General features: G+C 39.5%; 1 protein-coding gene across 1 annotated transcript in view; it reads right to left on the bottom strand.

The window, feature by feature from the left end:
- Positions 1-25,913, bottom strand: part of LOC132155957 (UPF0606 protein KIAA1549L-like) — a 184,398-nt gene that overhangs the window by 26,590 nt on the left and 131,895 nt on the right. The window contains exons 15-17 of the mRNA XM_059564749.1: positions 14,873-14,997; positions 12,443-12,672; positions 681-813 (exon numbers count right to left, since the gene is read on the bottom strand). Of these exons, the coding sequence (XP_059420732.1) occupies positions 681-813; positions 12,443-12,672; positions 14,873-14,997 (488 nt within the window). The remainder of the gene's footprint in view (positions 1-680; positions 814-12,442; positions 12,673-14,872; positions 14,998-25,913) is intronic.

The following is a 25,913-nucleotide window of genomic DNA, read 5'->3' as shown; positions in this document are numbered from 1 at the left end:
ACAATTAATCCAGAACGTGGCAGCAAGCTTAATTTTTAGTGAGCCAAAGAGAACACACGTCACACCTCTGTTTATCAATTTGCACTGGCTACCAATAGCTGCTCGCATAAAATTCAAGGCATTGATATTTGCCTACAAAACTACCACTGGCTCTGCACCCATTTACCTAAATTTATTACTTCAGACTTGTGCGCCCTCTAGAAGCTTCATGATTAGAAGCTTTGTTTGTTTATTTATTTATTTACAGTAAAGAAATAAGAAGTGGGCAACACTGATTGCATTCTTTATTCCCATCTGCAAACCAAACCATTGTGCTTCTGTTTCCATAGTGGTGAATTTATGATTATTATTTCAAACAACCAGCACTTAAAAAAAAAAAAAAAAAAAAAAAAAAAAAAAAAAAAAACCGGCAAAACAACAAATCCTTAATGGACTATCAGCAGAAACTATCCAAGCGTAACACAACCCAACCACATCTCCACCCCATAACAATCAAGCAATGCCTTACAAAATCATTTTTTTAACTGTCCAATGTTATATAAATGTATCTATGCATTTTCCAGATGCTTTTATCTAAAATCACAACCTTGCTGAAGCTGGCACCATGCTCTACAGCTGTGTTTTTTGAAGACTTTCCATTTTGCTAATGTTTTATACAGCTTTTAATGAAGAACACTCACATTATAGCCACTGTTACGGATCCCCTTTCTGGGTCTCTCTCTCATAACCAGAAGATCCATCTCTGTTCCTCCAGGACTGGGACTGTTTAGAGACTGTCTGCTGTGATGTGTTGGGTGACTCACCTGAGAGGGTCTGAAACCATCACACACACACAGAGAGACAGAGTCAATTAGAGAGCGAGAGATAGAGGGATAGAGAGAGAGAGTTTAGAACAGTATCATTAGTAACATCTGAACATTTAAAAGTGACTATACAAGGCCTGTGTCTATGTATGTATGTATGTGTGTGTGTGTGTGTGTGTGTGTGTGTGTGTGTGTGTGTGTGTGTGTGTGTGTCTGCCATATTTACTGAAATAGATACAGTATTTATGTTAGGCAATATAAGTAATTTAATGGGCTGCACTCTAGAATGAATATATTCCTCCATGCTGCATATCCAGTTATCAGAAAAGGAACGCTGTTTGATTACATTTTAGATTATGAAAACCTTTTCTTTTGAATAAAATAAATGGCAATCCATTTACAGTGAGACAGTGAACAAGTTAAGTATATAGGTTTAGTTCTGATTAAAAAGAGGTGAAGAAATTATGACAGAACTATACATTGTTTAGAGAATATATAAAGAACTATTTATTGTTAAACAAATAAAACAAGCTGTCAAAACAGTCAACGCCATGTCTCCTTGATGCTCTGGTGTCAAGAGATGCCGAGGCCCTGAGAAAACATGTCTTAATCTATGTTAGCTTTACATTTCTTTTTAAAAAGTTGTTGAGTCTGGGCTGGCAATACCACAAGTGAGGTGCCCTTGAGCAAGGCACCGAACCCCCAACTGCTCCCCGGGCGCTGCAGCATAAATGGCTGCCCTCTACTCTGGGTGTGTTTATGGTGTGTGTGTGTGCACTTTGGATGGGTTAAATGCAGAGCACGAATAATTCTGAGTATGGGTCACCATACTAGGCTGTATGTCACATCACTTTCACTTAAACCTGTCATCGCAACATCAATTGCATGCCATTTTGGGCCAGATAATGCAGCTCTAGTGTGACATATTTATAATGACATAAAATATGAAATTTTTATAACCAAAAAAAAATACATTTTTTTTTTTTTTTTAGATCTGCACTGTAAATAAATAAAATAAATGAAAAAAACCTGCTCTGAGTAAAGAATCATCTGGGAGTTGATAAGAAATACTTTAATAAGCACAAATATTGAGCTGCTCAGATTTCATAATTCTGAGTCCTGCATCAAGTCACCTTTATTTATATAGTGCTTTAAACAAAATACATTGCGTCAAAGCAACTGAACAACATTCATTAGGAAAACAGTGTGTTAATAATGCAAAATGAGCAGTTCATCATTGAATTCAGTGATGTCATCTCTGTTCAGTTAAATAGTGTCTGTGCATTTATTTGCAATCAAGTCAACGATATCGCTGTAGATGAAGTGACCCCAACTAAGCAAGCCAGAGGCGACAGCGGCAAGGAACCGAAACTCCATCGGTGACAGAATGGAGAAAAAAACCTTGGGAGAAACCAGGCTCAGTTGGGGGGCCAGTTCTCCTCTGACCAGACGAAACCAGTAGTTCAATTCCAGGCTGCAGCAAAAGTCAGATTGTGCAGAAGAATCGTCTGTTTCCTGTGGTATTGTCCTGGTGGTCCTCTGAGACAAGGTCTTTACAGGGGATCTGTATCTGGGGCTCTAGTTGTCCTGGTCTCCGCTGTCTTTCAGGGCAGTAGAGGTCCTTTCTAGGTGCTGATCCACCATCTGGTCTGGATACGTACTGGATCCGGGTGACTGCAGTGACCCTCTGATCTGGATACAGACTGGATCTGGTGGCTACGGTGACCTTGGAATAAGAGAGAAACAGACAAATATTAGCGTAGATGCCATTCTTCTAATGATGTAGCAAGTACATAGGGTGTTATGTGAAGTGTTCCCGGTTCCGGTTTACCTAATTAATGCAGCCTAAAAATCCTTTAACGGATTTGGATATTAAAAGCATATTAGTATGTTATGTGTAAGCCAGGTTCAAGAGATGGGTCTTTAATCTAGATTTAAACTGCAAGAGTGTGTCTGCCTCCCGAACAATGTTAGGTAGGTTATTCCAGAATTTAGGCACCAAATAGGAAAAGGATCTGCCACCCGCAGTTGATTTTGATATTCTAGCTATTATCAAATTGCCTGAGTTTTGAGAACGTTGCGGACGTAGAGGATTATAATGTAAAAGGAGCTCATTCAAATACTGAGGTGCTAAACCATTCAGAGCTTTATAAGTAATAAGCAATATTTTAAAATCTATACGATTTTTGATAGGGAGCCAGTGCAGTGTTGACAGGACCGGGCTAATATGGTCATACTTCCTGGTTCTAGGAAGAACTCTTGCTGCTGCATTTTGGACTAGCTGTAGTTTGTTTACTAAGCATGCAGAACAACCACCCAATAAAGCATTACAATAATCTAACCTTGAGGTCATAAATGCATGGATTAACATTTCTGCATTTGACATTGAGAGCATAGGCCGTAATTTAGATATATTTTTGAGATGGAAAAATGCAGTTTTACAAATGCTAGAAACGTGGCTTTCTAAGGAAAGATTGCGATCAAATAGCACACCTAGATTTCTAACTAATGACGAAGAATTGACAGAGCAACCATCAAGTCAAAGACAGTGTTCTAGGTTATTACAAGCAGAGTTTTTAGGTCCTATAATTAACACCTCTGCTTTTTCAGAATTTAGCAGTAAGAAATTACTCGTCATCAGAGGTGGGTAGTAACGAGTTACATTTACTTCGTTACATTTACTTGAGTAATTTTTTGGGGTAACGAATACTTTTCGGAGTATATTTAAAGATGGGTACTTTATACTCTTACTTGAGTAAATTTTTGGGGAAAAATCTGTACTTTTACTTCGTTACTGTGGGCGACGCTCCTGACGTTACTTTATCTTAATGCAATAAATGTTATAATGCTTCAGTTTATTCCAAACGCGCCGTCTACTTTTCTCTGGGCAATGAGCGATGCACATTCGCGAATGATTCATTCTTTTGAGTCAATTCTGTTCAAAGGCTTGATCAAACCAATTGGAAAACGAGTGAATTGGTTCATGAATCAGTTTGAATGAGTCGTTCAGTTCCCTGCCGCACGCGCTGAGCGTCTGAAGTGGTTCACTCGGAGTTGTAACGTTTAAGAACAGAAAGAGCGTTGAAAACGTGGCTGGAACTGCACTGAATTGAAATCTGCAAAGGCTATTATTTGCTAGCGATGGAGATCCTTATTAGATGAACACCGCGTGTGCTGTCTACTGTTTAACAGGTAATAACTTGGGCTACATTCGATTACAGTACACGATACCACTGTGACATTAGTTTGTTGTACGTGTGTGGCTTATAACAGAGGGGAGTCAAGTTGAATGCAGCTTCCAAAAGACAAAAAATAGCCGATTAAGGTTTTATTAACTTTAATACAATCACACTGGTGCAAGTACGTTCAGCGAGTCATATTATCAGCTGCTAAATTCAGATCTGTGATTGTTTGCTGGCGCTTAGCCAGAGATAGATGCGTTTATACAGCGCTGTGCATTATAACAAATCACACATGATTCTATTGAGCTTATTAAAGCATTGGCCAATCAGATGTGTTCAGATGAGTCATCGCTGAAATGCCGGTGCTTCCTTCACTCGCTCACTGACTGAATACCTCTTTCTGGCAAATTCTCTCGCAGGAACAACAAAGTGCAGATGTGTGTACGAATCTTTAATTAAGATATTGATTTCACAGTGTTAACAGTTTCAGTGATTTTAATGGGAGTTTCTGAGAGTGATTGAAATGTAGACTGTCAGTGAAAATGATCTTTAATAATGTAAATGTTATTTGCTCTCTTTCTGAACAATGAAAGATTAGTAGCAATATTTATATCACATTAACTTTCAATGTTAAATTCAAATTTAATATAAAGTCAGTCGTATTAAAAATATGTTATGGCATGACACCTATATCTGTTACTTAAGTAAACAGACAGGGTTTTATAATAAATTACATAAATTGGAGTAAAGGCTGATGAAATATATACATTTATACACGCACACATACATTACATACATTTTATCTATATATCTAAATAAAAATAGGCTCAGTACAGTATATATGACCCAAAGTAACTAGTAACTAACTACTTGAGTAGATTTTTTATCCAATACTCTTTTACTCTTACTCAAGTAACTATTCAAGACTAGTACTTTTACTTTTACTTGAGTAAATATTTCTAGAAGTACTTTTACTTTTACTTGAGTAGTTTTTGGGTACTCTACCCACCTCTGCTCGTCATCCAGTTTTTTATATCGACTATGCATTCCATTAGTTTTTCAAATTGGTGTGTTTCACCGGGCCGTGAAGAAATATAGAGCTGAGTATCATCAGCATAACAGTGAAAGATAACACCATGTTTCCTGATGATATCTCCCAAGGGTAACATATAAAGCTTGAAGAGTAGCGGCCCTAGTACTGAGCCTTGAGGTACTCCATACTGCACTTGTGATCGATATGATACATCTTCATTCACTGCTAGGAACTGATGGGGGTCATATAAGAACGACTTAAACCATGCTAATGCACTTCCATTAATGCCAAAAAAGTGTTCAAGTCTATGCAAAAGGATGTTGTGGTCAATTGTGTCAAACGCAGCACTAAGATCTAATAAAACTAATAAAGAAATACACCCACGATCAGATGATAAGAGTAGATCATTTGTAACTATAAGGAGAGCAGTCTCAGTACTATGATACGGTCTAAATCCTGACTGGAAATCCTCACATATACCTTTTTTCTCTAAGAAGGAATATAATTGTGAGGATACCACCTTTTCTAGTATCTTGGACAGAAAAGGGAGATTCGAGATTGGTCTATAATTAACTAGTTCTTTGGGGTCAAGTTGTGTTTTTTTGATGAGAGGCTTAATAACAGCCAGTTTGAAGGTTTTGGGGACATATCCTAATGACAATGAGGAATTAATAATAGTCAGAAGAGGATCTATGACTTCAGGAAGCACCTCTTTTAGGAGCTTAGATGGTATAGGGTCTAACATACATGTTGTTGCTTTAGATGATTTAACAAGTATATACAATTCTTCCTCTCCTATAGTAGAGAATGAGTGGAACTGTTCCTCAGGGGGTCTATAGTGCACTGCTGATGCACTGTCTGATGCGATACTGTAGCTGACGGCTGAATGGTTGCAATTTTATCTCTAATAGTATCGATTTTAGAAGTAAAGTAGTTCATAAAGTCATTACTGCTGTGGTGTTGGGAAATGTCAACACTTGTTGAGGCTTTATTTTCCGTTAATTTAGCCACTGTACTGAATAAATACCTGGGGTTATGGTTAAGTAATCGGATATAGCAGTTTTTAATGCTTTTCTGTAGGATAGGTTACTTTCCCGCCAAGCAATACGAAATACCTCTAGTTTTGTTCTCCTCCAGCTGCGCTCCATTTTTCGGGCTGCTCTCTTTAGGGTGCGAGTATGCTCATTATACCATGGTGTCAGACTGTTTTCCTTAACCTTCCTTAAGCGTAGAGGAGCAACTGTATTTAAAGTGCTAGAAAAGAGAGAGTCCATAGTTTCTGTTACATCATCAAGTTGTTCTGAGGTTTTGGATATGCTAAGGAATTTGGATACATCAGGAAGATAACTTAAAAGCAGTCTTTTGTGGTAGTGATGTGAAGTGATGTTTCTTCCATACTTGTAACAAGTAGAATTTACAATTTTGGCTATATGAAGTTTGCACAAAACTAAATAATGATCTGAGATATTATCATTTGGCTGCATATTTTCAACACTATCAACATCAATTCCATGTGACAGTATTAAATCTAGAGTATGATTTCGACAATGAGTAGGTCCTGAAACGTGTTGTCAACCCCAATAGAGTTCAGAATGTCTATAAATGCTGATCCCAATGCATCTTTTTTATTATCAACATGGATATTAAAATCACCAACTATTAAAACTTTATCTGCAGCCAGAACTAACTCCGATGTAAAATCACCAAACTCTTTAATAAAGTATGTATGGTGCCCTGGTGGCCTGTATACAGTAGCCAGTACAAACATAACAGGGGATTTATCATTAACATTTGTTTCTCTGGATAATGTTATATGAAGCACCATTACTTCAAACGAGTTATACTTGAAGCCTGCCCTGAGAAATCCTGAAAACGTTGTTATAAATTGAAAAGACACCTCCCCCCTTTGCCTTTTAGACGCGGCTCATGTTTATAACAGTAATCTTGGGGGGTGGACTCATTTAAAATAATGTAATCATCAGGTTTTAGCCAGGTTTCTGTCAAACAGAGCACATCCATATTATGATCAGTGATCATATTATTTACAAAAAGTGTTTTCGTAAAAAGAGATCTGATATTCAATAAGCCAAGCTTTATCATTTGTTTATCCATATTGCATCTGTTTTTTATTTGTTGAACCTCAATTAAATTGTTAATCTTAACTTGGTTTGGATGTTTTTTGTATTTTCTAGTTCGGGGAACAGACACAGTCTCTATAGTGTGATATCTAGGTGAAAGAGTCTCTATGTGCTGAGAATTAGCTGACTTCTGTGACGTGAGGCAGCTAGCAGACGTTCGGTTTAGCCAGTCTGTCTGCTTCCTGACCTGGGCCCCAGTTAGTCAAGTATAAACACTAAGACTATTTGCCATATTTCTAGAGAGAAGAGTGGCGCCACCCCAGGAGGGATGAAGACCATCTCTTTTCAACAGGTCAGGTCTGCCCCAAAAGCTTGTCCAATTGTCTATGAAACCTATGTTATTCTGTGAGCACCACTTAGACATCCAGCCATTGAGTGATGACAATCTGCTATGCATCTCATCACCATGGTAAGCAGGGAGGGGACCAGAGCATATTACAGTGTCTGACATCGTGCTTGCAAGTTCACACACCTCTTTAATGTTATTTTTAGTGATCTCCGACTGGCGAAGTCGAACATCATTAGCGCCGGGATGAATAACAATCTTACTGTATTTACGTTTAGCATTAGCCAGCACTTTTAAATTTGCCAAGGTGTCAGGCGCTCTGGCTCCCGGTAAACATTTGACTATGGTGGCTGGTGTCTCTATATTCACGTTCCGTACAATAGAATCACCAATAACTAAAGCACTTTCATCAGGTTTCTCAGTGGGTGCATCACTGAGTGGGGAGAACCTGTTTAATGTTTTGATCGGAACAGAAGAGCGGTGTTTTGACCCACGACTACGCTGCCTCACCGTCACCCAGTTGCCCTGCTGCAGGGGCTCTGTTGCCGGAACCGAACAATGTACAGGAATCCCTGAGCTAGACGCATCCAAAGCCGTATCTAGAGCCCTAACATTCTTACTGTCCTCAATTAAAGTTTGGATGCGTGTCTCTAATTCTGAAATCTTCTCTGTCAACCTAACTATTTCCCTGCATTTATCACATGTGAATCCCTCATCTGCGACAGAGATAGATAAACTGTACATGTGGCAAGAGGTGCAATTAACAATAGCAGGAGAAGCCATTAATCACCGTGCTTGATTAAATATTCTTACTGCGGTTGTTTGATGAACTTGTGAAAAACTGGAGCGAGAGAGAGGAGAGGAGAAAAGAAAACAGCGATAGGTTCGAATGAAAACGCTAATGACAAGCTAACGAGTGCTAACGCTTTGCAGGTGTACTGCACTCACGGATATAAAATAAAAGTGAACGATAGCATAGCGTCAAAGCTATGAGCCAGTTAGACAACAGATCACAGTAAAGCAGAGGTTAGCACTTTTACACTCAGAAAACACAGCAAAAATAACACGCTTAACTAAAAGGGGTAAATGGTGATGTCAAAGTTTCAATAAATGTCCTCAGCAGTTTTAAAATTACATATAGAGCCTTAAAGGCGGGCATACACGGTGCGAATTTGGATGGTCGGAAGATCGTATGTCCACGCACACGGCACGAGTGAGTTTATATGAAAATCGTACGGACGAGATGATATACGACACGATTTTACAACCTGCGAATTCCAGAAGCAATCGCACGAAGTTGATAGACGCGTTCGACTTGAAGCACCGCTGCACGCACAGAAGGATCACTGTATGACATTAAAGTACCGCGAGAGCAATAAGAGAGCAAACATATCAAATGCATTCGAATCGCTCTCGCGGTACTTTGATGTCATACAGGTGATCATTCTGTGCAGCGCTGCTTCAAGTGGAACGCGCCTAATATAACTGCTCTCCCTCTCTCATAACTGCATATAAAATATTGATACGAGCCATGACTGTTTCCTACACGTACAGGCAGGCGCGCTGGAAGCTGTTTCATGCGGGGGGGGGCTGAGGGCTGGGTTGGAAAATATGTGACGTCATTATGTTGTGACTGACGACATGAAATTTCTCTACTAGTCTTCTCCCCTGGCGTGATTGTTACTGTTTTATACACAAAAATTGTACTTGATGTACTTGTACTTTGATGTTTAATAAAATAAATTAAAAAAAATAATAATAAAAAAAAATTTCTGTACTGTTTAGGCTATGTGTTGTAGCCATTAAAGAAAACATATTTGGTTTCATATTTGTTTAAATATTATAGGCTAATGTATTTTTTTTATTTATTTAATCAATGTTTATTATGAAAGTGAGCATGCAGCATGAGAAAGATATGATACATCATGCGCAATAGCCTATGAGACATGGAGTGGGTAAGACATGATTTTGACCACTTTATTGAGTTTTGTTTTGTAGAAAGACTCTGTTTAAAAGATTTTCGTTTTGTATAAATTGTATCTTAATTTTGATCAATATTTTATCAACCCATTGCCTGTATTTAATAAACAAGCAAATATATTAGCAGACAATGTAATAAGGTGCCGGCACATCACTTGTATTGCACGTGAACTGGAGAGCGCAGAAACTCAGCTTGTGCCTCACAGACAGTTTTGAGAAATATGGGCTATCTATTATAGAAAGCTTAAAAATGTCTACTTTTAAACGAAAATATTCAAAACGAAATGAAATAGGCTACTCTCTGAATATGTAGGCCTAATCCATATGAAATGTGCATTTGTCTCTGGCGTTCATGGCGAGTCCGCATCGTCTTTGCAGCGACACAGAAAACACCATTTTATTAATAACCAATTAAATGTCTCCTTGCTATTTTTGACAAATTCATAATCATTTCTTTAGCCGGTTCTTTGTGGCAAAATTATGCATGCGGTCGTGCGCTTGAGAGCGGCTAGTAAACGCCCATTATTCTGATCGGAACAAAGCATGACAAATTCTACATTTATTTCATTTTCTCCATAGAAATGAGAGGCCAAGTCACAAGTCAAATATTTTTTTTTATAATAAAATATGTAAAATTTTACAATAATAGTGATTGTCGGAAGAGATGGCTTCCCTTGGCTTCAGGGAGAAAACGCCACTGAGAAACTTTTCCGGGAGTTGCATTTCTTCATTTAGACCAGACAGGTTTTGGTTTGCAGTTTCGATAAGAGTCGTTTCTCTTTGTGCAGCCACTTTAATTCCACTTTGAACAAATCTTCTTTTAAGCTCAGTTTGGATTAAGTCTACTGCTTCAAAGAACTGACGTCGCCACTGTGCTTCTCCAGATTTGCACACCAGAGCAGTGTTGCGGATGCGAGCTTCATCGTTTGTTTGAGAATTCCCATCACTATTTTTACTTTTCTTAACTGTGTTACCCGAAAAAAAAGTCCGAAATACGTTTCTGCTGCTTATTGCTAGCCATGACCAAACAAGTGTGAGGTGACGGAAGCACTTCCTGAGGAGGCTAGGTTAGTCTTTTATCAACGAAATATTAAAATAATTAATCATTAGTTTATATCTTATACACTATATCTTAATCCCATATTAAACACATTGTTATGTCTGTTTTTTTTGTTGTTTTTTTTGTTTTTCACATTTTTAACTACAATACTAGGTTAGTCCACAGCCCCCCACTAGGGGGGCTGATGCTATGACGGGGGGGGGGGGGGGGGGGGGGGCTGCAGCCCCCGCAGCACCCCCCTTCCCGCGCCATTGCGTACAGGTTATTTTTCAGCAATCGGAAACCGGGACGTTTGGTCACCCTGTGTGTGTGTGTGTGTGTGTGTGTGTTCTTGTATATGGTTTTTAAATATCTGAAATAGGTATTACAATGTAAACATGGTTTGTGAGGACAATTACTGTGCCCTCGTAATCCAAATAGCTTAAAAAAATACTATACGGTGTTTAATAGAGATTTTAAACATGCATTTTCCGTGATGGATAGAGGTAGTGTGTGGGGATATACAGTATAGAACACCGTTACGTCTGAGAGAGAGAGAGAGAGAGAGAGAACTAAAAAGGCATTGGAACACGTTGCTAGAAACATCATACAGCGCTCGCTGTTCCTGTCAGACTTCAGCGAGTTTATCCTCCTGGTCAATAGTCCACATTCGCTGTGGCACTGCCGTCTTCGTCTTTCTTCTTCTGTGGTTTTCCTAGTTCGTGATTGGTCAACTTCAGATAAATCAACAAATCGGCTCGTTTAACCGCGCACACGTCACGAATTCCTTTCCCAAAGGTCTTCATATTAAAACCAAGAGATTTTCTTCTACAATGGCTTCTGAACGAATCATTAGGGTTCGATTTTAAGCCATGCCAGTAGCCTCAAGCAACTGATGCTTAATCAAATGGAAAGCTGAAAGCCGCAGAAAGATACACTCTCCTTCTTTAAAAAATGCGCATTGCACAAGATTTGACAGAGTGCCAGTGGATCCAAAAAAAAAAAAAAGGAAATTAAATATTTAAACAGAGACAAAACTACAAGGCAAGGGTATTTCGGTCAGTTAATGAGACCGGGCAAAGGACGTAGAGGATATCTGATCCAGTAATTTCTGTGACAGCAGCTTTTGTGTCTACTTCTGAACTCCTGGGAAAAGAACAACAGACATTTCTGAGCACATAGTGTTTTCATCATCAAGGCTCATGCTAAAAGCTAGTCGACAAAGCTCACTGCATATTGGTTATACTCATGACTTACCAAATGCTCCTATTTTAGAGAAAGCCAACCACATAGGACAACTACCTTATATTATTTAGTTCAGTCAATATAAATTGTTAAAGCCATTTAAAATTTCATATGATAATTTAAACTTTAAAATTGGCTTGTAATAGCACACATTAGTATTATATTTGGTGTGTTTCTGAACAAGACAAGAAAAGGGGAGACTTGATAGTGTTTAATGTTCAATTATATTTGTGGACTAATTAATTTAAACTGGGTTACCGCCATGATGAAGAGTGGAGCTTTTGCTTAGGTTGAGAAGAGGAGCGTTGCCAAGGAGTGTTGCCAGCAGTTTTCCAACGGAACTGGGCTACTATAACTTTAACTAACTGGTGTCAGGTTGGCCATTTGAATGGCTGTCTTAATCACATAATTATTCCAGTGTATTGAAAGTTTGCTCTCTGAAAAATCCGACAATGCTTCACATTTCTGAAGTGCAAAATACATTACAAACATACTTTTGTACTTATAATTATCTAATGTAAAGATATTCAGTCATTTTTAAGTGTGTCTTAAGTATTCCAAACCCTTTTGGGACCATTGTATTTTAATAGATTAGCAAATGACCTTCATCATCAGATATAATTTGTGTAGATAAATTATTCTGAAAGACAGTGTCACAATAAGCATTCAAGTATGAATACATAAAAACAACCATATCTTGTTAAACACTCATTTCCATTCAAGAAAAATCCCTTACCTCCTGTGAGACTTTATAAACGTGGATCCCCTGTCGTCCTCCAGTTCCTGAGCTCTGCTCTGTGGGTGTGGAGGCCTGCCGTGGCTGTACTTGTGTCGCTGACTTAGGTCTTTAGTGCTACCTTTCCCCTCAGCAGAAGGAATGCCATAATATCCCTTCCTCTTGGCCTTCAATCTGAGTTTATTCCTGTAGTGCTCAATGTCTGACTTCTGTTTCAGAGCAAAATTCACCTGTATACACATAAAGAGAAAGAGAGAATGGTGATTGGCCAATCATTAAAAAAAAAATTGCATGAAAAATGTGGCTCGAATTGATTTCCCATAGGTAAAGTGATATTGTAAAATAAATCTCTTCCAGGACTCTTTGAAGACCAGATTTGACTAAATTAAGCAATAGTCCCATTGAAATTTGCTATATATATATATATATATATATATATATATGTATGTATTTAAGAGAGCTCTACCATTCTCTCAGCGTCCCTCTGCTGGTGTGAGTGACCTGATCTCATTTAAGGGAAGTGAGGACCAGCTGCTTGATGAAAAATGCATGGCCATTGGTTCGTGCAGTGTATTAAAAACTAACCAGTGGACAGGCAGCGGAGCTGCACAAGACTATGGCGACGAAGCCCGCCAAGCATCTGGCTATATAAGCGGTCATTCGCCACAGGATTCTCAGAGTTCTTTTCCTTCAGCGACAACCACATCTCTAAACTGAACCGAAGTCGCTTGCCATTAAATTACACCTTCGCAGCTTGAATCAAGACCTCGAAGCACAGCTGACCTGCTTCTCCACCGCTTCAGTGACGCAGCAGTTCTGGTCCGTTTTCCCTGCCGATATCCGGCGAATACTAAAAGAGCTTACTAAAAGAGCTTGGCATTGTTGAAAATGCCACGCTGTTACTGCGGCTCGTGCGGGTCTCCCCTGCATGCCGATGACGGCCACTCGGAATGCATTTCCTGCTTTGGGAAATCCCATGCGGAAGCTGCACTCATGGGAACTGATGGTTCTTACTGCGAGAACTTCATTCTTCATTCCCACGTGCCCCTCCCTCTGCACAGATAAAGAGCACTCCCAGCCTCTTTTCTCATTCTGATCCGCGTCCCTCTGCTGGTGTGAGTGACCTGATCTCATTTAAGGGAAGTGAGGACCAGCTGCTTGATGAAAAATGCATGGCCATTGGTTCGTGCAGTGTATTAAAAACTAACCAGTGGACAGGCAGCGGAGCTGCACAAGACTATGGCGACGAAGCCCGCCAAGCATCTGGCTATATAAGCGGTCATTCGCCACAGGATTCTCAGAGTTCTTTTCCTTCAGCGACAACCACATCTCTAAACTGAACCGAAGTCGCTTGCCATTAAATTACACCTTCGCAGCTTGAATCAAGACCTCGAAGCACAGCTGACCTGCTTCTCCACCGCTTCAGTGACGCAGCAGTTCTGGTCCGTTTTCCCTGCCGATATCCGGCGAATACTAAAAGAGCTTACTAAAAGAGCTTGGCATTGTTGAAAATGCCACGCTGTTACTGCGGCTCGTGCGGGTCTCCCCTGCATGCCGATGACGGCCACTCGGAATGCATTTCCTGCTTTGGGAAATCCCATGCGGAAGCTGCACTCATGGGAACTGATGGTTCTTACTGCGAGAACTTCATTCTTCATTCCCACGTGCCCCTCCCTCTGCACAGATAAAGAGCACTCCCAGCCTCTTTTCTCATTCTGATCTGCGTCCCTCTGCTGGTGCGAGTGACCTGATCTCATTTGAGGGAAGTGAGGACGAGCTGCTTGATGACAGCATGTCATTAACAGCATTGGATGCAGAGGAGCTATTGGGCTCTGTAACTCGCCATCGTCTGCACCCAGCACCACCAAAGACAGGATGGATGCCGAGCTTCTCCGTATCCTCTCAAAAACAGTTGAATGGCTGGGCTTAGATCTGTCTCCACCAGAGAAGACCTCTCGCAGCGTCTGGATGAATGGTTCCTGCCGGGGCACCACCAAAAAGCCCCTCGTCAGTGTCCCTCTCCATTCTTCAGAGAATAACAAGGTTTTCCTGGTGGCCCCACTTCGGATGAACTAGCCGTGGCTATCAGAGCTAACTCAATTGTTGAGCACAGCTATCAGAGTTCTGAGAATACATATTGAGTATTCCTCCCATTTTAGGCATTCAGAACAGCTCTTTGTCAACTTCGGTAACCGTACCAAAGGGCTTCTGGTCACAAAGCAAAGACTCTCTAGATGGATAGTAGAATCCATCTCACTAGCATACTCTTCTTTGGGCCTTCAATGGCCCATTGGAGTACGGGCCCTATCGACTAGATTCATTGCTTTGTCCTGGACATTTTTATATGTAAAATGCATCAGAAGGTCAGTAAAAAGACTTAGTGGTCAGTGGTTGCCATCTAAGGCTGTCTCTATTAAAATGAAGTCTTACCTCTCCATTGAATACAGCAGAGTCCTGACTGTGGTCGGAGGATACTGGGCACGAGCAGGTGGGTGGAGCTGCAATTGGTTTTATAGAAATAAGCTGAAGTGATCCTGAGGAACTATCATAATGATCTGCCAAAACCAAAAACAAATAAACCTTAATGTCAGCAACAAGAAAATTAATAATTTTATTATTTTATTAATTATTTATAAATTAATTATAAAAGCAGAATACAGACAAATTCACTTCCTTATTATGTGACAGCACCACTTGCCAACATTATCACTTCTGCAGAAAATTATTTTTCTTAGCTCTCATTTCCTATTTAAAGTGGAAAAAGATTGATCCTAAGATTTCAGCATTCGATCAACTTTTGATTTTAATGAATTTTTCCATTTATCAAGACAGATTAGGTTTGTCCACTTCTGAGAGAATATATCAAAATATATTCATATGGAAGTAGAAAAACTTTAGAATAAGCAAAACTGTATATTTTGTCCTAACCAAAAGAATTAGATTCTATTTGAGCAGAATTTAATAAGTTACTGCCCATTTTCTTTTAAAGTAATAGTTCACCAACAAATAATTTAATTTAATTTAATTTAAATAATATAATTTAATTAAATCATTACTCACTTTTTGTTATTCACTCACTGTTATTTCTTCTGTGCAATATATAAAGGAGAACTGAATGGATCTTAATGAAGCTTTTTACACATCACCACATTTCATAGTGGCTACATCTGTCAAGCTCCAAAAACACCAAAAAACACCATAAATGTAGTCCATATAAGTGACATAATTAAAAATTTTGAGTAAACAATTATTTTAAAAATGGAAAAAAATAAAGGTTTTCAAACCAAACGTATTGGCAAATTGTTTTTGTTTTTTTGTGTGTTTTTTGTTTTTTTTACAATAAAGCTCAATGTGATCCAATGCTGTTTGGGCCCCAACATTCTTTTTTTTTCATGTAAGAAATAAAATAATAATAATAACAATAACGGAAATACATGCATACAGGTTTGAAATTACTTGAGGGTGAGTAAATGATGACAGAATGTTGTTGTTATTATTTAGATACTTTTTGAGACGAATTTAACAATTGAAAAATCTGTTCTGGCACAGATTATCTCTCCACAGACTCAAGTTCCATCTGACAAAGGTCAGATGCAGCATATGCCAACTGGACATGAACATAATATTGGCATCTTATGTTGTTATTAGGAGAGACATGCTTATTACAGTAGATGTATGTGTAGTGTTGAAGGTTGTATATTGGCAAGTCTGTGTTATCCAAACCAGTATGACCTCTGCCAAGGAAAAAGTTATGAAATAATAAATTTAGGTTTCAATGGGTGTGCCTTTATCTCTGTCTGTCAGTATGCCTCTTGGGATGCATGTGTCTGCAAAAATGTGCATGTGACCCTGTTGCTCATCTGTGATGCTGGTAGCCACAGTGACAGACTGGATCATGTCAGAAGATAGGGTTTAATTCACATTCATGAACTTGATCACTGTTTTCCTTCTGAGGATGGTCATCTGTTAAACAGGGCCTTAGTTAAAAACTCATCTTCCATGCAGGGAGACACCATACAACCTTGCACTGTACCCAAACACACACTTACTTCAGAAGCTAGTGAGGACTTCTGATATACTTCCATTAAGGTCCACCTCATAAGATGTTATTAGATAGGTTCCACTATATTATTCTAATACACAGAAATGCCAATAAAATATGTTGTTGACAATGTTATTTTAGCAGTTTTGTACATCATACTTCTGGTAATAATTAGGGCCCGAGCACCGAGGTGCGAGGACCCTCTTGTATCTGCTTTGTTTATTAGGGCCCGAGCACCGAGGTGCGAAGACCCTCTTGTATCTGCTTTGTTTATTATTATTAGGGCCCGAGCACCGATGGTGTGAGGACCCTCTTGGAATTGCTCCGTTTTTCGCGGAATCGCATTTTTGAGAGCCTAAACATGCTCGAAAAGTCATGAAACTTTGCACACACCTCAGAACTGGCGAAAATTTACGTCTGATATGGGTTTCAGAAGTGGGTGTGGCAAAATGGCATGCCCATATTCAGTTATAGTCATAGCGCCACCTATTGGCAACAGGAAGTGACATATTTTACACTGCGACTAACTACTCCTAGAAATTTTATGACATCAATGTCTTTTTTGTGGTCAGTCTAATCTAAAGGCGTGTGCGATGTTAAGTTGTGGAGATCTTGAGTTTTTGTTAAGGGGCGTGTCCATGGCGCCGTGACAAAATTCAAAGTCTCGCCATGGGAATAAAAGATGTTATAACTCAGGCATAAAATGTCCGATCTTCCCCAAACTTCACATGTTTGATAAGGGTCCTGGCTTGAACACATCTGTAGGCCAATATTCCATCGGGTGTGGCAAAATGGCTCGATAGCGCCACCTATACACTTTCAACGGAGTGCGCCTCGAGCTCCGTTTCACGTACATGTACAAAAATCGGTACACACATGTAACACACCATTACCTACAAAAAAGTCTCTTGGTACGAAATACGAATCCCAACAGGAAGTCGGTTATTTAGAATTTTCTCTGCAAAATTGGCGTTGTTTTTGCCATTTTCAGGGGTTGTACTTTAACGAACTCCTTCTAGAGATTTATTCAGATGAACACCAAACTTGGTCAGTGTAATCTAAAGCCCTTTGCGATGTTAAATTGCGAAGGACTTGAGGTTTCGTTAAAGGGCGTGTCCATGGCGGCCTGACAAATTTCGATGTTTCGCCATGAAAAAGGAAGTTGCTGTAACTCGGACATACAATGTCCAATCTGCCCCAAACTTCACATGTTAGATAAGACTTCTGCCCTTAACAGATCTACATGCCCATATTCAGTTATAGTCATAGCGCCACCTGCTGGCAACAGGAAGTGACATGTTTTACGCTGCGACAAACTACTCCTAGAAATCTTTTGACATTAATGTATTTTTTGTCAGTCTAATCTAAAGGCCTGTGCAATGTTAAATTGTGGAGATCTTCAGTTTTTGTTAAAGGGCGTGTCCATGGCGCCATGACAAAATTTGATGTTTTGCCACAGCAAGAGAAGTTGTTGTAACTCAGGCATAAAATGTTCAATCTTCCCCAGACTCCGCATGTTCGATAAGAGTCCTGGCCTGAACACATCTGAAGGCCAATATTCCATTATAATGATAGCGCCACCTGCTGGCAACAGAAAGATTGGCACATATATGGAATAAACATTGATATATTCCACTTATATTTATGAGTTTAAATGTATATTTCTCACCGTTCACCTATTTACTAAAGCAACTCGCTGGCGGTGAGCCCGGCTGCGAGGGCCCGTTCATCGCTGCTTGCAGCTGTAATTATTATTATTAGGGCCCGAGCACCGATGGTGTGAGAACCCTCTTGGAATTGCTCCGTTTATTATTATTATTATTATTATTATTATTATTATTATTATTATTATTCTCTAAGATGAATCGCATTTTTGAGAGCCTAAACATGCTCGAAAAGTCATGAAACTTTGCACACACCTCAGAATTGGCGAAAATTTACGTCTGATATGGGTTTCAGAAGTGGGTTTTTGTTAAGGGGCGTGTCCATGGCGCCGTGACAAAATTCAAAGTCTCGCCATGGGAATAAAAGATGTTATAACTCAGGCATAAAATGTCCGATCTTCCCCAAACTTCACATGTTTGATAAAAGTCCTGGCCTGAACAGATCTGAAGGCCAATATTCCATCGGGTGTGGCAAAATGGCTCGATAGCGCCACCTATACACTTTCAAAGGAGTGCGCCTTAATCTATGTTTCACGTACAGGTACAAAAATTGGTACACAGATGTAACACACCAATAACTACAAAAAAGTCTCTTGGTACGAAATCCTAATCCCAACAGGAAGTCGGTTATTTTGAATTTTCCCTGCAAAATTGGTGTTGTTTTTGCCATTTTCAGGGGTTGTACTTTAACAAACTCCTCCTAGAGATTTATTCAGATGAACACCAAACTTGGTCAGTCTAATCTAAAGCCGTTTGTGATGTTAAATTGCGAAGGACTTGAGGTTTCGTTAAAGGGAGGGTCCATGGCGGCCTGACAAATTTTGATGTTTCGCCATGAAAAAGGAAGTTGCTGTAACTCAGACATACAATGTCCAATCTGCCCCAAACTTCGCATGTTAGATAAGACTTCTGCCCTTAAAAGATCTACATGCCCATATTCAATTATAGTCATAGTTCCACCTGCTGGCAACAGGAGGTAACATATTTTACGCTGAGACAAACTACTCCTAGAGATATTTTGACATTAATGTATTTTTGTGGTCAGTCTAATCTAAAGGCCTGTGTAATGTTAAATTGTGGCAATCTTGAGTTTTTGTTAAAGAGCGTGTCCATGGCAAAAATGACAAAATTTGATGTCTCGCCACAGCAAGAGAAGTTGTTGTAACTCAGGCATAAAATGTTTGATCTTCCCCAAACTTCACATGTTCGATAAGAGTGCAGCCCTGAACACATCTGAAGGCCAATATTCCATTATAATGATAGCACCACCTGCTGGCAACAGAAAGATTGGCACATATATGGAATAAACTTTGATATATTCCACTTATATTTATGAGTTTAAATGCATATTTCTCACCGTTCACCTATTTACTAAAGCCACTCGCTGCCGGTGAGCCCGGGTGCGAGGGCCCGTTCATCGCTGCTTGCAGCTTTAATTATTATTATTATTATTATTATTATTATTATTATTATTATTATTCTCTAAGATGAATCGCATTTTTGAGAGCCTAAACATGCTCGAAAAGTCATGAAACTTTGCACACACCTCAGAACTGGCGAAAATTTACGCCTGATATGGGTTTCAGAAGTGGGTGTGGCAAAATGGCTCGACAGCGCCACCTATACACGTTCAACAGTGTGCGCCTCGAGCTACGTTTCACGTACATGTATGAAAATTGGTATACACATGTATCTCTCCAATACCTACAAAAAAGTCTCTTGGAGCAAAATCCGAAACCCAACAGGAAGTCGGTAATTTTTAATTTTATGAGCAGATTTTGTGTCATTTTCGTCATTTCCATGCGTTGTATTTTAACGAACTCCTCCTAGAGATTAATTCAGATCAACACCAAAGTTGGTATGCCTAATCTAAAGGCCTTTGCGATGTTAAATTGCGAAAGTTTTGAGTTTTCGTTAAAGGGCGTGTCCGTGGCGGCCTGGCGAATTTCGATGATTCGCCATGAAAAATGAAGTTGCTATAACTCGGACATACAATGTCCAATCTGCCCCAAACTTCACATGTTTGATGAGACTCCGAACCTGAACAGATTGACATGCCCATATTCAATTATAGTCATAGCGCCACCTATTGGAAACAGGAAGTGACATATTTTACACTGCGACTAACTACTCCTAGAAATTTTATGACATCAATGTCTTTTTTTGTGGTCAGTCTAATCTAAAGGCCTGTGCGATGTTAAGTTTTGAAGATCTTGAGTTTTCGTTAAAAGGCGTGTCCATGGCGCCTTGACGAAGTTCGATGTCTCGCCATGGGAATAAAAGATGTTATAACTCAGGCATAAAATGTCCGATCTTCCCCAAACTTCACATGTGTGATAAGAGTCCTGGCCTGAACACATCTGTAGACCGATATTCCATCGGGTGTGGCAAAATGGCTCGATAGCGCCACCTATACACTTTCAACGGAGTGCGCCTCGAGCTATGTTTCACTTACATGTACAAAAATCGGTACACACATGTAACACACCAATACCTACAAAAAAGTCTCTTGGTACGAAATCCTAATCCCAACAGGAAGTCGGTTATTTTGAATTTTTCCTTGAAGTTTTTGCCATTTTCAGGGGTTGTACTTTAACGAACTCCTCCTAGAGATTTATTCAGATGAACACCAAACTTGGTCAGTGTAATCTAAAGCCATTTGCGATGTTAAATTGCGAAGGACTTGAGGTTTCGTTAAAGGGCGTGTCCATGGCGGCCTGACAAATTTCGATGTTTCGCCATGAAAAAGGAAGTTGCTGTAACGCAGACATACAATGTCCAATCTGCCCCAAACTTCACATGTTGGAGAAGACTCTTGACCTGAACAGATCTACATGCCCATATTCAGTTATAGTCATAGCGCCACCTATTGGCAACAGGAAGTGAAATATTTTACACTGCGACAAACTACTCCTAGAAATTTTATGACATCAATGTTATTTTTGTGGTCAGTCTAATCTAAAGACCTGTGTGATGTTTAGTTGTGAAGATCTTGAGTTTTCGTTAAAAGGCGTGTCCATGGCGCCGTGACGAAGTTCGATGTGTCGCCATGGGAATAAAAGATGTTATAACTCAGGCATAAAATGTCCGATCTTGCCCAAACTTCACATGTGTGATAAGGGTCCTGGCCTGAACAGATCTGAAGGCCAATATTCCATTGGGTGTGGCAAAATGGCTCAATAGCGCCACCTATACACTTTCAACTGAGTGCATATACACTTTCAACGGAGTGCGCCTCAAGCTATGTTTCACGTACATGTACAAAAATCGGTATACACATGTAACACACCAATACCTACAAAAAAGTATCTTGGTACGAAATACTAATCCCAACAGGAAGTCGATTATTTTGAATTTTCCCTGCAAAATTGGTGTTGTTTTTGCCATTTTCATGGGTTGTACTTTAACGAACTCCCACTAGAGATTTATTCAGATGAACACCAAACTTGGTCAGTGTAATGTAAAGGCCTTTGCGATGTTAAATTGCGAAGGACTTGAGGTTTCGTTAAAGGGCGTGTCCATGGCGGCCTGACAAATTTCGATGTTTCGCCATGAAAAAGGAAGTTGCTTTAACTCAGACATACAATGTCCAATCTGCCCCAAACTTCACATGTTGGATAAGACTCTTGACCTGAACAGATCTACATGCCAATATTCAGTTATATTCATAGCGCCACCTATTGGCAACAGGAAGTGACATATTTTACACTGCTACTAACTACTCCTAGAAATTTTATGACATCAATGTCTTTTTTGTGGTCAGTCTAATCTAAAGGCCTGTGCGATGTTAAGTTGTGAAGATCTTGAGTTTTTGTTAAGGGGCGTGTCCATGGCGCCGTGACAAAATTCAAAGTCTCGCCATGGGAATAAAAGATGTTATAACTCAGGCATAAAATGTCCAATCTTCCCCAAACTTCACGTTTGATAAAAGTCCTGGCCTGAACAGATCTGAAGGCCAATATTCCATCGGGTGTGGCAAAATGGCTCGATAGCGCCACCTATACACTTTCAACTGAGTGAATATACACTTTCAACGGAGTGACCCTCAAGCAATGTTTCACGTACATGTACAAAAATCGGTACACACATGTAACACACCAAAAAAAAAAGTTTCTTGGTACAAAAAAAAAAAAGTCTCTTGGTACGAAATCCGAATCCAAACAGGAAGTCAGTTATTTAGAATGTTCTCTGCAAAATTGGTGTTGTTTTTGGCATTTTCAGGGGTTGTACTTTAACGAACTCCCCCTAGAGATTTATTCAGATCAACATCAAACTTGGTCAGTTAAATCTAAAGGCCTTTGCGAAGTTAAATTGGGAAGATCTTGAGATTTCGTTAAAGGGAGAGTCCATGGCGGCCTGACAAATTTTGATGTTTCGCCATGAAAAAGGAAGTTGCTGTAACTCAGACATACAATGTCCAATCTGCCCCAAACTTCACATGTTAGATAAGACTTCTGCCCTTAACAGATCTACATGCCCATATTCAATTATAGTCATAGTGCCACCTGCTGGCAACAGGAAGTGACATATTTTACGCTGAGACAAACTACTCCTAGAGATTTTTTGACATTAATGTATTTTTGTGGTCAGTCTAATCTAAAGGCCTGTGTAATGTTAAATTGTGGCAATCTTGAGTTTTTGTTAAAGAGCGTTTCCATGGCAAAAATGACAAAATTTGATGTCTCGCCACAGCAAGAGAAGTTGTTGTAACTCAGGCATAAAATGTTTGATCTTCCCCAAACTTCACATGTTCGATAAGAGTGCAGCCCTGAACACATCTGAAGGCCAATATTCCATTATAATGATAGCGCCACCTGCTGGCAACAGGAAGATTGGCACATATATGGAATAAACTTTGATATATTCCACTTATATTTATGAGTTTAAATGCATATTTCTCACCGTTCACCTATTTACTAAAGCCACTCGCTGCCGGTGAGCCCGGGTGCGTGGGCCCGTTCATCGCTGCTTGCAGCTTTAATTAGGGCCTGAGCACCGATGGTGTGAGGACCCTCTTGGAATTGCTCCGTTTATTATTATTATTATTATTATTATTATTATTATTATTATTATTATTATTATTATTATTATTATTATTATTATTATTATTATTATTATTATTATTATTCTCCAGGATGAATCGCATTTTTGAGGGCCTAAACATACTCAAAAAGTCATGAAACTTTGCACACACCTCAGAACCGGCGAAAATGTACATCTGATATGGGTTTCAGAAGTGGGTGTGGCAAAATGGCTCGACAGCGCCACCTATACATGTTCAAAGGTGTGCGCCTCGAGCTATGTTTCACGTACATGTATGAAAATCGGTACACACATGTAACTTTCCAATACCTACAAAAAAGTCTCTTAGAGCAAAATTCTAAACCCAACAGGAAGTCAGTTATTTTTAATATTATGAGCAAATTTTGTGTCATTTTTGCCATTTCCATGAGTTGTATTTTAACGAACTCCTCCTAGAAACTTATTCAGATCAACACCAAATTTGGTATGCCTAATCTAAAGGCCTTTGCGATGTTAAATTGCGAAGATTTTGAGTTTTCGTTAAAGGGCGTGTCCGTGGCGGCCTGGCGAATTTCGATGATTCGCCATGAAAAATGAAGTTGCTATAACTCAGACATACAATGTCCAATCTGCCCAAAACTTCACATGTTTACTAAGACTCCTGACCTGAACATATTTACATGCCCATATTCAGTTATAGTCATAGCGCCACCTATAGGCAACAGGAAGTGACATATTTTACACTTCGACAGACTACTCCTAGAAATTTTTTGACATCAATGTCTTTTTTATGGTCAGTCTAATCTAAAGGCCTGTGCAATGTTAAATTGTGAAGATCTTGAGTTTTCGTTAAGGGGCGTGTCCATGGCGCCATGACAAAATTCAAAGTCTCGCCATGGGAATAAAAGATGTTATAACTCAGGCATAAAATGTCCGATCTTCCCCAAACTTCACATGTGTGATAAAAGTCCTGGCCTGAACAGATCTGAAGGCCAATATTCCATTGGGTGTGGCAAAATGGCTCGATAGCGCCACCTTTACACTTTCAACTTAGTGCCACATATACACTTTCAACGGAGTGCGCCTCAACCTATGTTTCACGTACATGTACAAAAATCGGTACACACATGTAACACATCAATATCTACGAAAAAGTCTCTTGGTACGAAATCCGAATCCAAACAGGAAGTCAGTTATTTAGAATGTTCTCTGCAAAATTGATGTTGTTTTTGGCATTTTCAGGGGTTGTACTTTAACGAACTCCTCCTAGAGATTTATTCAGATCACCATCAAACTTGGTCAGTTAAATCTAAAGGCCTTTATGAAGCTAAATTGGGAAGATCTTGAGATTTCGTTAAAGGGCGTGTCCATGGCAGCCTGACAAATTTCGATGTTTCGCCATGAAAAAGGATGTTGCTGTAACTCAGACATACAATGTCCAATCTGCCCCAAACTTTGCATGTTAGATAAGACTTCTGCCCTTAACAGATCCACATGCCCATATTCACTTATAGTCATAGCGCCACCTGCTGGCAACAGAAAGTGGCATATTTTACGCTGTGACAAAGTACTCCTAGAAATCTTTTGACATTAATGTATTTTTTATGGTCAGTCTAATCTTAAGGCCTGTGCAATGTTAAATTATGGAGATCTTGAGTTTTTGCTTAAGGGTGTGTCCAAGGCACCATGACAAAATTTGATGTCTCGCCACAGGAAAAGAAGTTGTTGTAACTCAGGCATAAAATGTCCGATCTTCCCCAAACTTCACATTTGTGATAAGAGTCCTGGCCTGAACACATCTGAAGGCCAATATTCCATTATAATGATAGCGCCACCTGCTGGCAACAGGAAGACTGGCACATATAAATGATTTTGACATATTCCACTTATATTTACGACTTTAAATGCATATATCTCGCCGTTCACCAATTTACTAAAGCCTCTCGCTGGCGGTGAGCCCGGGTGCGAGGGCCCGTTCATCGCTGCTTGCAGCTTTATTTATTATTATTATTCTTCTCTAAGATGAATCGCATTTTTGAGAGCCTAAACATGCTCGAAAAGTCATGAAACTTTGCACACACCTCACAACTGGCGAAAATTTACGTCTGATATGGGTTTCAGAAGTGGGTGTGGCAAAATGGCTCGACAGCGCCACCTATACACGTTCAACGGTGTGCGCCTCGAGCTACGTTTCACGTACATGTATGAAAATTGCTATACACATGTATCTCTCCAATACCTACAAAAAAGTCTCTTGGAGCAAAATCCGAAACCCAACAGGAAGTCGGTTATTTTTAATTTTATGAGCAAATTTTGTGTCATTTTTGTCATTTCCATGCGTTGTATTTTAACGAACTCCTAGAGATTAATTCAGATCAACACCAAAGTTGGTATGCCTAATCTAAAGGCCTTTTGCGATGTTAAATTGCGAAGATCTTGAGTTTTCGTTAAAGGGCGTGTCCGTGGCGGCCTGGCGAACTTCGATGATTCGCCATGAAAAATGAAGTTGCTATAACTCAGACATACAATGTCCAATCTGCCCCAAACTTCACATGTTTGATGAGACTCCGAACCTGAACAGATTGACATGCCCATATTCAGTTATAGTCATAGCGCCACCTATTGGCAACAGGAAGTGACATATTTTACACTGCCACGAACTACTCCTAGAAATTTTATGACATCAATGTCTTTTTTGTGGTCAGTCTAATCTAAACGCCTCTGCGATGTTAAGTTGTGAAGA

This window comes from Carassius carassius, chromosome 13 (genome assembly GCF_963082965.1).
Source record: "Carassius carassius chromosome 13, fCarCar2.1, whole genome shotgun sequence".
NCBI lineage: Eukaryota > Metazoa > Chordata > Actinopteri > Cypriniformes > Cyprinidae > Carassius > Carassius carassius.
The sequence above is the reverse complement of the archived record's forward strand: the minus strand, read 5'-3'. Positions and strand labels throughout refer to the sequence as shown.